This window comes from Corvus moneduloides, chromosome 9 (assembly GCF_009650955.1).
Source record: "Corvus moneduloides isolate bCorMon1 chromosome 9, bCorMon1.pri, whole genome shotgun sequence".
Classification (NCBI taxonomy): domain Eukaryota; kingdom Metazoa; phylum Chordata; class Aves; order Passeriformes; family Corvidae; genus Corvus; species Corvus moneduloides.
The window spans coordinates 15,714,426-15,727,205 of NC_045484.1; the positions used below are offsets into that span (position 1 = coordinate 15,714,426).

The following is a 12,780-nucleotide window of genomic DNA, read 5'->3' on the forward strand; positions in this document are numbered from 1 at the left end:
CATGTAGTAGGACATAATTAAGGTCCCCAAATTATTTTCTTTCAGCATTTATGTTTTGTATGTCTTTTCATAAAGGACACCTACAGTGAAATTATTGAGACTTCTGGTGGACATTTAAAAAAAAAAAAAATCTTTGGAGACCCACTGCACTTACATTTTTATTATTTCCTGCTGACAAAAGCTTAGTAACAGATGCTCTCATTTGTCAGAGGTTCCAAATATGCTGGTTTAGATGTAGGTGCTCCACACAGGAGGTTTGTATGACACATATTAAGATAGACTTTGTCAGAGTGCACTTGAGTGGTTTGTCTTTGATTTTAAGATCTTGATTTTTTTTTTTTTTTTTTTTCTTATGCATTGAACCTAAATTGTAGTTTCTTCTGTCTGCAGTCACTTTTTCTTTTAGTGCTTTTGCAGTTAATACAAACTGTGGGGGGAAAAAAGCCAACCTGCCAGTGCAGTTCATTTTTCCCTTCTACTAACTGACCTACTTCCCGTATGTACTTAATCATTGCATCTTTTTGCTTTTGTGACATAAATAGGCTTTTGATACCTTTTTTCCGATTTCACTTTTTTTTTCACAACATGTTTGATCTGGATTTTCTTCCTTGTGTTTTTAGCCAGTTCTGTAAGAAAAGACAGTGGGAGAAATGATGTGCAAGTGCATTGTATAAAGCCTTGTTGAGGGAGTTAGGTAAAGTCTTCCTTCTTCCTGTCCACTGGTAGTCATTTTGCCTTTCAATATCAGTTTTTAAGGCATCAGTTCTTCAGAAAAATGACTGTGAGATGCACCTGCGAGCACAAAGGTATTAGGAGTCTTTTCAGGCAGTTTTATTGTACTAGGCAGTGAGGCATTTAGCAGCCTGAATACCTGCTGTAACAGCAGCTGAAATCAGAAGATTTGCAGGGCTCAAATGACAGCTATTTGCAGAACAGGACAAAATAAAACCATATGAAAGACAGCTGTAACTTTAGATTCTAATATACTAACTCATATCAAATCCTTTCCTGGTTCTTTCCACCACCACCCCCCCAAAAAAAAGAAGGCAACAAAAAGCTCTCCAAAATAAAAACCACCAAGCCAACCCCAAAAAAAAACCTACCAAAAAAACCCCAACCAGTCAATGCAAAGCTGTCTGTTTCTAGGCCGTACTTTGGGACTTATGTAAATAATTTCTGACTTACCAGAGCTGCTTAGCAGAAGAGGCTACTTTAGGGGAGATAGAAAAGCATATTTTGAGTTTGCCTTTTAGCCTGGCAGAATAAAGTGTTCACTGAACTGATACCCAATGCCCTGTTCTGAGGGGTATGGATCTCTTCTATCTGAATGCTGACTGCTAAAATATACAGGAAATTCACTGGTAAAGTATAGAGTTCAGAACAATTCTTTCTTGCTTCTGAGACGTTTGAGGTAATTCTCAGTATAACCTTACAGATTAACGTAAATTCTTGTGAGGAAAAGGAAGGAAACCTTGTAGCTGCCTCATTAGCCTGTCCTAACGCAGGGAGTGCACTTCATGTGCCTTAACCACGAAGACTTTGGCTCTGTTTATGAAAGGGAGGCAGTCAAGTCTGGTGTGGGGTTAAGCCCTGTGGTTCACCTGCAGACATACTGCGTTCAGCTAATGCAACACAGATGCTTTTGCATAACATGAGATGTGTTCTCATTTTTGCTGTATCAAGCTGTTTAAACTTGTATTTTGAGCTAGTACATCATATGAAAGGATGTTAAGAAGGTCACTAATTATTTTTGTATTTATATTGATTTTCATGGATGTGATGAAATAAAAATGTTAGTTGGCTTTATCAGACTTTCAATTCATAACTTGAGAAATGGATTTGTGAACTGTTTACCTTCCAGAGGTTACGAACTGAAAACAGACTACTCAAACAGCGCATTGAAACACTAGAAAAAGTAAGTATGCTGGGGACTAGATTTAATCTGTGTTAATTTAGACTTTAATTGATGGCAATTTCATTCTATGAAATGGGAATCTCAGAATTATAGTTTACTGTTTTCCTGATAATCTCTGGTGTTTACTAACAGTGCTTAGCCAAATAACATGGCCATCACCAAGCAATTAAGGTCAATGCTTTAAATATGTAAGGTTATGTCTGCTTCTTAGTGATTATAAAATCAAACATATTGAGATACCCAACTTGTGCTGTACTGTTTTCTTTCTGAATTAGAAGCATATGTTCAAAGTCCAGAAGACTCCATGAAATAGTGGACTGCTTGGTTGGAAAAGAGGTCATTGTGAGAGAATGCTCAGTTTTGAAAATCTGAAGTTGCTTGGTGTTTTTATGTAGGAGCAAAATGACAGACCTACCAATGACCAGAGAGACGTTGCAGCATTCACATTCAGAACAGGAACACTGCCATTCATTTGTTCTATGTAGTTTTGAGGTTTCGTGGCAATTTTGGGGACATGGTGGGGAGAATATCTAAAGATTTATTTCTCGTATGTTTAGTCTCGTTAGTAGAGTTTTGTTAGGTTTTTTTGTAACTGATTGAAACTTCAAAAGTATGCATGGGGACTGCTGTGGATACATTGCCAACATGAAGGCACCGTTCTCCAGTGGCCTCTCCTGTATCCTGGTATCACACTTCCTGTGGCAGATTGCATCTGAACTGCTCTGCTCAGCAGTGAGAACATTCCTGTCCATCTTAAGCACAAACAGGGACCATCTTCCAACAAATGGAATTGAATGCTCTTGTGAGTCACAAACAGTTGTTCATGTTTCACAGGGAAGAAAATGGTAATGTTTCAATTGAGAGTGACATAATTGAAAGATGATACACTTCAGATGTTAAACCACATTGCAATTTCTTGAAAAGCAGTCTATGTCAAATTCTAAATAACTGATTTCAGAATTTAGTTTGGAAAAGACGCATAATAAGGACACATTGTGAAATTTGTGACCAAAAATACAATTCTGTGAATGTTTTTGTTTCTATTATTGGAGGTTTATAAAATGACTGGAAAAGAGCAGGCTCTCTTTGGAAGCTTGAAGCTGTAGTGAATCATTTCAATACCCTTGGCAAATATATAATAGTTAATATCCTTGTTTTATACTTAACTCGTAGAGGTTTGAAATATTTTCTTTTTTTTTAATTATGAAGTCCATGATGAACTGCTAGATGCTAGTGCTTTTGCAAATTCTGTACTTAGAATTTTGGAATTCACCTTCAGATTATCCCAGTCTGACTGGAACGAAAGCATTTCAAAATGGGAAAATATTATCTATTAATAAGAATTTCTGAAGATCATTATCATTGCAACATTTGAAAAACAGATCATAAAATGTGAAAAATACATTAAGTTCTGTTGGAAACTTATTTTTAAAATATTTTTCCATCATTCAAACTCATCTAATTTAGTTGTGATTTCCTTAGCGTACCTTAACTTCTAAGTAATAGCTCTTATCTACTAGTTTGAGCTTGAATTTTAATAGAAGTTTCAAGGGCAAAGAAGGTCTATGAATAGATGTGTTTGTCTGTTGTAGAATGTTCAAAAAATTGAGTGGTTTCAGAGGTGATAAAGTAGAAATTAATTAAATGCAACTGCAGGCCTGTAGTGCTTGTCAGTGTGTAAAAATGAAAATTTTTCTTGCAAAAGTTTGGCAAGGAAAGAGAATCTATGAACTGCTCAATGAGTTACTGCAAGAATTCAGTAAAATAAAACATTAGCTGTCATAGTTGACATTTCCTGCTTGTCTGTCAGTTTGCACCATTTAACTTCCCTGCTTCATCTTAGTGGAAGCTGTAGTTCTGCATGAGTGCCTCAGTGCTTAGTGGAGTTCCCTCTGTGCTCAAATTATACCTTTGTTTCATGTTGTAAGGGGACTGTAGATCGTGTCTTGGATCTATCTATTAGATCATATCAGATAATGCTTCAGTAACTTTTGTTAATTTAGGGAAGCAAGCCATTCAGATAGAAACACCCACTCTCCTATAGGTGAATTTTAAGTGTTACAGTAATCTGAAACCTTTTTGTATGAAAGATGGACTGTGTTAAATCTATTGCAGAAAAGGCTGCTTCCTGAGACTTTCAGGCTGATTTGCCTTCATTGATATGAAGAGTTGTTAATTTTGCAAAAAGAGCTTGCACAGAAAATGGGTAGAATTTGGGCATTTTCTTTCTATCAGCTCTTGGTCTTTTTTGTCACTATGATCAGCCCCTTGTTTTTTGGTTTCCTTTTTCCTCATTCCTATCTGAATTTTTCCTTTGTAGGAAAGTGCTTCCTTGGCAGATAGATTGATACAGGTATAGTCTTTTAGTCTTTTACTGTATGACTCTCTTCCTACTCATAAAAAACCCCAACTGCTTTAATGCATGCGTATTTGCATGCCGTAATCTATCCTTGCTTTGCTGATTTGGAATAAATACAGAGCTAATATATCTTGCTAGAAACTTGTTTAATTTTGTTTACTAAAAATATATAAACCCAATATCTGCACGTTATAGTAATTTTCCTAACCTATTGTAATTTTTTGTCCAAATTCCTGTGGCAAATGGATTCTATGACACTGTATTAACAATGAAATTGAATAGCGTGACCTTCAATCTGTGCATGTACAACTGAGTGATAATGCATGAAAGGAATTTTATTGAACGCGAGTACAAAACTGTGCTTGCTAAATGGTTGCTGAACTTAGTACTTTATTACAAAAGCAGCTGTTTAGTACTACCTTGTCCTAAAATTTCTACCAATTGTACTCTGTGCTGTTTGCAAAACCAATCTGATGAAATAAGCAGCTACGCATCATAAAGGCAGTTTTCCTTGGATTTGTCATAAGTGCTTAAAAAAATAAATTATGTCCTAAGGGACAAGTGACAAGGGCCCAGGAGGCTGAGGAAAACTACCTCATAAAACGGGAGCTGGCCACCATCAAACAGCAGAGTGATGAGGCCAATACTAAACTGGAGCAAGCTGAGAATACCATCAGGGAGCTCCAGCAACAGCAGCAATGGGTAAGGAGCCTAGCAGCACATCATCTCATCTTTTTCACTCACTTGTGTTTATTTTTCCTCATCATTACATGACATGGTCTCTGTGCTGTCTTTGTAAACACCTGTTCATTGTGATTTGCATTCCTAAAATGACACAAATTTAATTAAATCAAATTTTGCTCTGTTCTACTGATAGATGAGATTCATAACCCTGGATAGATGTAAGTTACGAGTTAATTAAAAAAACTAAACAATATACCCACAATGAAACACACCAAGCAAAAAACTCAAAAAACCCCCACAAACCGACCCAAACCTTTCCACCAAAAAAGAAATACTAACAAAAAACCACACATACAACTTCTGATAGCTCTTAATGCTAAGAATCTAGTCATTGCAAGTTGTGTCACTCTGGCTACTCAAATTTGAGAATTGATTCATAATGCCTTTACCTAGTGTATCATTTAAGTCAGTTTCTTTCATGTTAATGTTTCTTCTGTGTACCTGTGTTTGTTTTTTTCCGAGTATGCTAACATTTACTGCTTGCTGTAGAGAGCATTGTAGAAGAGCATTGTCCCTGATTTTGGAACTACAGAACTTCATTAAAAAGTGTGGGTTTATGTGTATATGGAGCAGGAAAATAATTTTTAGTAGCCCTGTATAGTACTGTATTTTTATGCACTCAGGGTTTTAGGTAGTAAAATGTGCAAGACTTCAGACTCTTGCTGTGAGACTGAAGTTACTTCCCTTAAGACACTTAAAGTGCTCACTATCTTCTCTTTGGGGATACAGGGGAAAGCATTTTAGCATCTTCACTTGCTGAATGAACTGTGCACTACTAGTGTTGATGTGAATATCCTCATATTGTTTTAAGTAAGTGGTATCCGAGTGTATTGTCTGGAATCTTGGGAATGTCAGGTGTATGAAATATGACTTACTAGAACTACAGCATACTGCAGCTACTTAACCAGGTTTCTTAAGGTCAGTATGTTTGTTTTACACCTCTTCCACTGAAGCTCTAGAAATACCGGTGTCTCCTATTGGAATGTAAAGATGAGATTCACTGTTAGACTGAAATCACAACTTAAATGCAATGTTCTAGAACTAGTTTATCATGTCTGTTTAATGCATTTCAGTGTAAAAAAGAAACATATTTTAGAATAGTTGCAAGAAGTGACTATTGAGCTGTTACTCTCTCATGTGAAATATTGCTTTTTATAGAACTTTAATAATTTCTTTGGGGGGAAAATATGAAGAAATTATGATTAGGAAAATGGGGATGGTTTAGTTATGCTTTTCAACATTTTTAGATATATTGTAATCTTTCAAGTGAAATGCAATGAGAAGTGTTTATAGACTTTTGGATATATATATAGCTGTTGATTGTCTGATTACAGTAGTGTACACACCTTTGGAATATGTTTTTTAGAGGCATCCATGTTAATGACCTGTATGCAATTAAAAGTTATTAGAAGACTAAGATACTATTACTTATTTATTCATTAATTGGTGGGAATATGACTTTTAAAGCTAATGCCTTTAATTATGCCAGGGACCTTATTGAGTAGCAATGATGGGGAGGCTTGACAGGTTGCCTAAGTGTGGGAATTGATCCTGAGCAAAACCTTAGATATCTGTGGATTGCAAAATTGGCTGGGTTGGAGCTGTGAGGGCAGACAACTGGGCAATTACTGCAGGAATGGAGAGTAAGTCAAATTACGAGCACGATTCCTTCTTTCTATGCTTGCAGCATTGCTTTTCTCCACTTAAACATGAACATGGCTATAGGAAATCGTCTGACTGTGTGGAACTGAGACTGTAAATCCATGTGGTTAGAGACAGATTTGTGCCTAATAGCTGGCTTATTCTGAAGTGTAAGGAATAGCACAGTGGTTTTGAGACCCATCGGAATTTTACACCATGGTGAAAGTGTTAAAATGGTTTAAGTAAGGAGTGTTCGCTAGATTCTGCTGCATCAGTAAGATGTGTAATTGAACAGCCTTTAACTGTTTCCAAGCATGGAAGTGGGAGCAACAAATAGAAGCAGCTGCGTGCATCTAGGGCGCCACCTGGTGGGAATGCATGGATTTATTTGGAATTTTTGCATTTTAGTGTACACTGGTGATTTTTTGCCACTTGCTAGTGCCAATAGCTTTGTTCTTGGCAATACTCCTTTTCAGTATTGTCTTGACAGTATCTGATTTAATGTTTTCTTCTCTAATTATTTCAGCTTTGTTTTTAGCAAAAATGATTGCACTGTAAACTTGTAAATGACTGCATAGTTTGTCTGTACTTATTTAAAGATACAGCATCTATTGTATATATTTTTATCATCTACATATTTTTCAGTCTCAAATTGATTGTTTCACCATGATAGAAACCATAACGTTTGGACATGAATGTCTGAATAGAAATGTATGAAAAGAACCGCCTAAAGGTACTTGCAGCTGCCTCTTCTGAGCAATACTGTGGGATTACAAAACCCCACTGTTTTGCTGGTAGCAAAAATTATGTAAACAATAGTATTTCTAAGGTTAACATACCCTTGTAAAAAGGTTATGCATTTATATTTGAGTATTATCAAGGGTTTATGCTGTCTGTGAGAGATTGAATAGCATAGGTTGGATGGCTTAACGGTAACTATTAGAGGTACTTACTGGATTTGTCTGAAGAAATTCTCTCCTGCAGCACTTCTGAATACAGAGGTGGGTAGAGGAGTATTCTTTTGATCAGAAGCCCAAGTTACACACAAGTTTATTTCTTTCTGTGCTAAAGTACTTATAGGGAGTTTTTAGTTGAACCAGAACGGCTTCATTATGAAGTGTGGAGTCTACTTAAAGAGGTAATCATGATACTAACCAATGATACTAATCTGTCTTTGGCTTGTCTAGTCTTTAAATGTAGAAACTTGCCAAAGGCAAGTCATGGTGGCTTACTAAATGATTAAGAGGAAGGTGGCTTCTTCCTCAGACCGCTAGTAAATCAAGAACTGCATAGAGGAAGTTGTGCCTGACTTGAACGAAATACGGACTTTTCTTTTGAGGCATGCTAAGAGCAATGGTATTTGAGGAGTTAGGGGAAAGGGTAGTCAGTCTATTGTAACTTACTCCTGATAATTATGTGCTGAAGGTTTTATTCTCTGTTCTTTTCGCCCTTGTGTTTCTAAATGAGAAGGGTAGCTTTTTGCTGAAGGTAAATACCTCCAGAATGCAAATCTTGTCTTTCCCAGTGATACTGTACTTGCCAATGATTACCCAGTTCATCAGTTGGAATGCTTTAAAATTGAACCTGATTAATTGGAGGCTAATCAAGCTAAAATTAGTTCACATCTTATTTTTAAATAGGCTCTTCAGCTATATTATGTGAAGATAGAATTTTAATTGACTAAGCATTCAGATGGAAGCATATGCATTTTGCAAGGTAATTTATAGTGATGTATTTGGTTATTGTTACAGCAACTTCATAATGCGTAGTTTCTTTTCAGGAACTCATGTTAAAATGACTGATAATAATTAAGAACATAGTAATTGATGTTGGGAATATATGCTTGTAAATGAGTGTTGCAGCTTTATGGAAGGCTTCACTTTATTTTTTACAATATACTTTCCTAATACTATGTTCTGATTTGCAACCAAAAAGCAGAAAATAAGAATTCTGTATTTAGTGAAGTACTATAGTTAGTGCTTAAATGTGTAAACGAAGTTAGCTGGGCAGCTGCTGAATCAGCTGTTAATTGCTCTTCAGTACAGTGTACTGGAGAACCATTGTGTAATTATATCTGTCACCAGCGTAAATAATATTTGGTATGGTTATGTTTAAGAAAATTTGGGTGGAAATAAATCCAGTTGTGTGAAGCCAAGCAAGGACTTGTTTCTTTCACAATTAAATGGCTGTAGAACTACAGTTTTAGTCCTTTATATTACATGTGTCTCTTCAACATAGGCAAGAAGGTGTTATTGTGGTTAAAATGTTTGGCTGGTGCCTGAAAATCCGTATTTGCATTGTGGCTTTTGTCAGAAATTCTAGGGCTTAGGGCAAATATATAAAAGCAGATTTTTTTTTTCTTGCAGTCAGTTTAAAAGTTGCTTTCAAACATTGTTTTAACTATAAACTTGTGTTACCTTTGTATACTAAATTATTGAAATTGTGCTTTGTTTTACTAAGTAGTAAAACTCACAGCTTGTAATTTGTGAGTCTTGTTTTCTTCAGTCTGTTCTGATCTTGGCTGGGGTTTTTTGCAGTATATCAAGATTTGATTTAGAGTTTGTTGTGGCTAAATAAATAAGTACTCTTAACATATTCCTTATGCAGGTGATATCTAAAGACAGATTTAAAGACTCGTGCTTGAAATTGGATTAATAACTTTTCTTACCTTCTCCATTACTAATTATTTGATAAACATCAATTAGATTTTTATAGAATATACTTATATTATTGCAAAATCAGCATGTATTCAGCTCTTCAAATCTGCTGTTTTCTCTCCATGTCCTGGAAAATACTAGTGAACTTCTTCCATTGCCAGAGAGAGAACACTGCATTTGTTCACATTCTGTATGTACCACAAACAGAATCTGGAACAAGAAATGTAGAGTCCATCTAAGTTGCTGTGTGTATCATGGGATAAACTTGTACAAACAGCTGGGGAATAAAAAAGAGTTGTTCCCTCTTTTCTGCCTCCGCATGGTGTTATATGTGGTACTTGTGTTGCTACATGATGTGAAGCAACTGTAGAAATTAATCAGCATTGACCACCATCCTCTTCCTTATGCTCAAATCAGGTCTGCCTCCACTACTTGTTGAGGCAAAACCAATGTGTGGGTTGAAAATTAATATGAATTAGATTAGTATTGTATAAGGGAAAATTAATATTAATGTACAAGGATCATACTATTTCTGTGTGTGTTCAGCTGCACAGTTAAGTAGGCCTCATGCTTAAGTGGATGGTGTCAATGACACTAAAAACTTCCTGCCTGAGCTGTCTTTGCCTTTTAATGCTTTGTGCATATCCCCTCCATTACAGCTTCCTGCAGGCACATATATACAAGAAATACAGTAAACTGTAACACTAAGTGTAGTGTAGATTTTGAATTTGGATTGTACTGTAAGTCATGACAAAAGGTTTAGTTGGCATGCAGAAGTATAAAAGCAAACGAAAGACTTATTTCCTTGACCATGTAGTTACATTTAAATCCTTGTTTTGGCCTGTTTGCCTCTTATTTGTACATTAAAAGTCAGGGCATGTCACACCCTAACAGAAGCATGTGGAACTGAAGACTTCTGTTCATTTTTTTTACTGCTTTTTAGATGCAGAAAACTAAACTGTTTGATGCAAACATAAAGTAAGACACAGATGTATCTTTAGTATAATGAATAATCTTTTTAAAGTTGAATTGTTAATTAAAACTTAATCTATGCATCCAGGCATAGTATTTTTATTTCACAATGTGGTTAATGACACCAAAAATATATTAAATTATTTTCCTCTAAACTTAATTTTCAGGGTAGCTATGTAAACACAGTAACTAAACAACTATGCTTTGAGGATTTCAACACACACAGTTTTCTTCAATCAGAAATTTAAATACTGATTTAGGTTGGTATTGCCTATCAAGCAAGTTTGACAATCTGCCAAACTGACAAGTAATTTTAAAGTGACACAGGGAAGAAATAAAATGTATTTTTTAACTGTTGATTGGGGAAAAAGTTGAGTGAGTCTTTTGAATACAAATGCTTCGGTTGGATGTATCTGAATTTCAGAAGGAATATGTATAGTATGAGCAAATGAGAGCCAAGAGCTGGAGTGAAGAAAGGGGCAAACCAAAGTCATTGTGCATTGAAGCGCATATAGTTTTATTTTAAATCCAAGATTATGGAAGGAATCTGTTGAATTGGAGTTTAACTGAGTAGGGATTGAGTGATACTTTTATTAACCTTGTAATTAACTAGTCTTCCCTAAGCACCTTTTTCTGCATATCACAAAATAATCACAGATCGTTTGAGAATCTTTCAATTTGGTTGAGAATGACAGAAAAGTGTGAGTTGTTGCTTGTCAGTACTAATAGGGGTCTCAGTTTCGTCAGACACATTTGGCTGTGTGGAGGTGCAGTTGTTTGAGAGGCAGAGCAGTGGGGATATGTTTGGTAGCAGTCTGCACTGACATTAATAGACTTGTATAAGGTAAGCGCTTATGCTGGTATTTCTGATCTGAAGCATTTGAATGTACTTTTTCCACCAAATCTGGTATATAAAACCCCTTTCAAACAATCTGTGGTTCATACTAAACATATTTCTGCAAACTTTGTAGCATAAATGCAGTTCACGATACAGTGAAGACTTTGTGCTACAGCTGGAAAAAGAGCTGGTCCAAGCCAGGCTGAGTGAAGCAGAATCTCATTGTGCCCTGAAGGAGATGCAAGATAAAGTTCTAGAGATGGAAAAGGTAAATCAAACCAGGACCCTTTATATAGAACAGCACTCAAAACAGACTAGAGGTCCCTGTAATTCTTTGCAGAACTGTGCTCTAGAACCTCTCTTCTATGCTTCTGTGATTGCAAGACGCTTTTCAAATCTCAAAGTACAATAAAACTAAGGTCTGTTTGCACTGGGAAAGGTTTGTGAAAGCAGATCACTTTTCTTCTATTCCTGAAGCCTGCTGTAGTGGAAAACTTGGATTCTGGTGAAGTCTTGATAGGAAACATCAATTATTTCGAAATTCTAAGCCCGCAGGAGCAGTGGGCTTAGAGTGAGCATTGAGATTATGTGAAACTAGTTTGGGAGGGGAAGAGGAAAGGGTTCAATATTACCGTTCCTAGGTACTGAGTATCTTCCACTCCCATTCCATTATGGGCAGGGAAAGAATCCCTTCACCGCTCAGTATCAGAATCTCTACTGCTTTTTGGATGCCATGCTGGCTTGTAACTTACTGATGCCAGAGTTCAAGATGTACTCAAACCAACTGGCAAACATTTACCTTTCTTTGCAGCAAAATTTAACTGCAAGATAAAATAGCAAAAGAAGAAAAACCGCAATAATTGACCTGATATAAAGCATTCTAAGGAATTAGTTTCCTTAGGAAACTTTTACGAGCTATATACCCAGGCTTTGGCTAGGGTATATTACTAGCTAATTAGATTAACCTGCTGGAACCAAGATTTATTTTTCAATTATCTGAGGGGCTTGATGAGTGTCTGATGGGCTTAGTAGTGTGGTAGTTTTTACTGTATTGACCATTGGTAAGAATTTAGGATACAAGGTATTTTTCAAAATTCAGGAGACTACTTAATCTTCATCAGCATGGAGACAGCATACAATGAAAACTTATCTGTGAAGAAAAATTGGAGTAGTGGGGTCAGTTCCAGTGTACCAGGCGAACTCAGACGTACAGCAGTATTTCAGTCTGTCATGATGAACTTACGCACGTGAGAAAGGGGCTGAAGTGAACTCCCTTAAATTCCTACAATACAGCTCTTTACTGCTGTTAGTGATGAGTCGTGAGTCTGGGGAACTTCTGCTGAATAACCCGAGACTTGCATGGCCGTACTGACAGTGCCATAAACATTCAGAAACATACCCTCTCGTTTCCTGTATTTGCCAATACTCAGATCCTATGATTTTGAAACATGGAATGCTAATAAATGGCTGTTGTGCTGTGTTCTGTTAATGTTAATCATGTGCTTTACTCAACTCTCAAGAAAACCTGACAACTGTCACAGTATTACAGATCTGCAAAAACATTTGATTTTACTGAAAACAACTACTGGGAAATAAAGTAGAAAGTGATGAAGGACAGTTCAACTTTGAATATTTGGTGACCAATGATTTGCTG

The 12,780-nt window shown here is 36.2% G+C and overlaps 1 protein-coding gene and 1 long non-coding RNA gene across 7 annotated transcripts in view; one reads left to right on the top strand and one right to left on the bottom strand.

Moving 5' to 3' along the window:
• The window catches only part of EVI5 (ecotropic viral integration site 5), a 75,030-nt gene that overhangs the window by 26,198 nt on the left and 36,052 nt on the right, over positions 1–12,780 (top strand). For 4 of the 6 annotated variants that reach the window (XM_032117944.1, XM_032117949.1, XM_032117943.1 and 1 more), the window contains 4 exons: positions 1,862–1,915; positions 4,236–4,268; positions 4,830–4,976; positions 11,260–11,394. In XM_032117944.1, coding sequence (XP_031973835.1) covers positions 1,862–1,915; positions 4,236–4,268; positions 4,830–4,976; positions 11,260–11,394 — 369 coding nt within the window. The remainder of the gene's footprint in view (positions 1–1,861; positions 1,916–4,235; positions 4,269–4,829; positions 4,977–11,259; positions 11,395–12,780) is intronic. The other 2 variants (XM_032117945.1, XM_032117946.1) reach the window with 2 other exon arrangements.
• LOC116448026 overlaps positions 9,387–12,780 on the bottom strand; it is a 43,216-nt gene continuing 39,822 nt past the window's right edge. The window contains exon 3 of the long non-coding RNA XR_004241787.1: positions 9,387–9,526. This is a non-coding gene — a long non-coding RNA (uncharacterized LOC116448026). The remainder of the gene's footprint in view (positions 9,527–12,780) is intronic.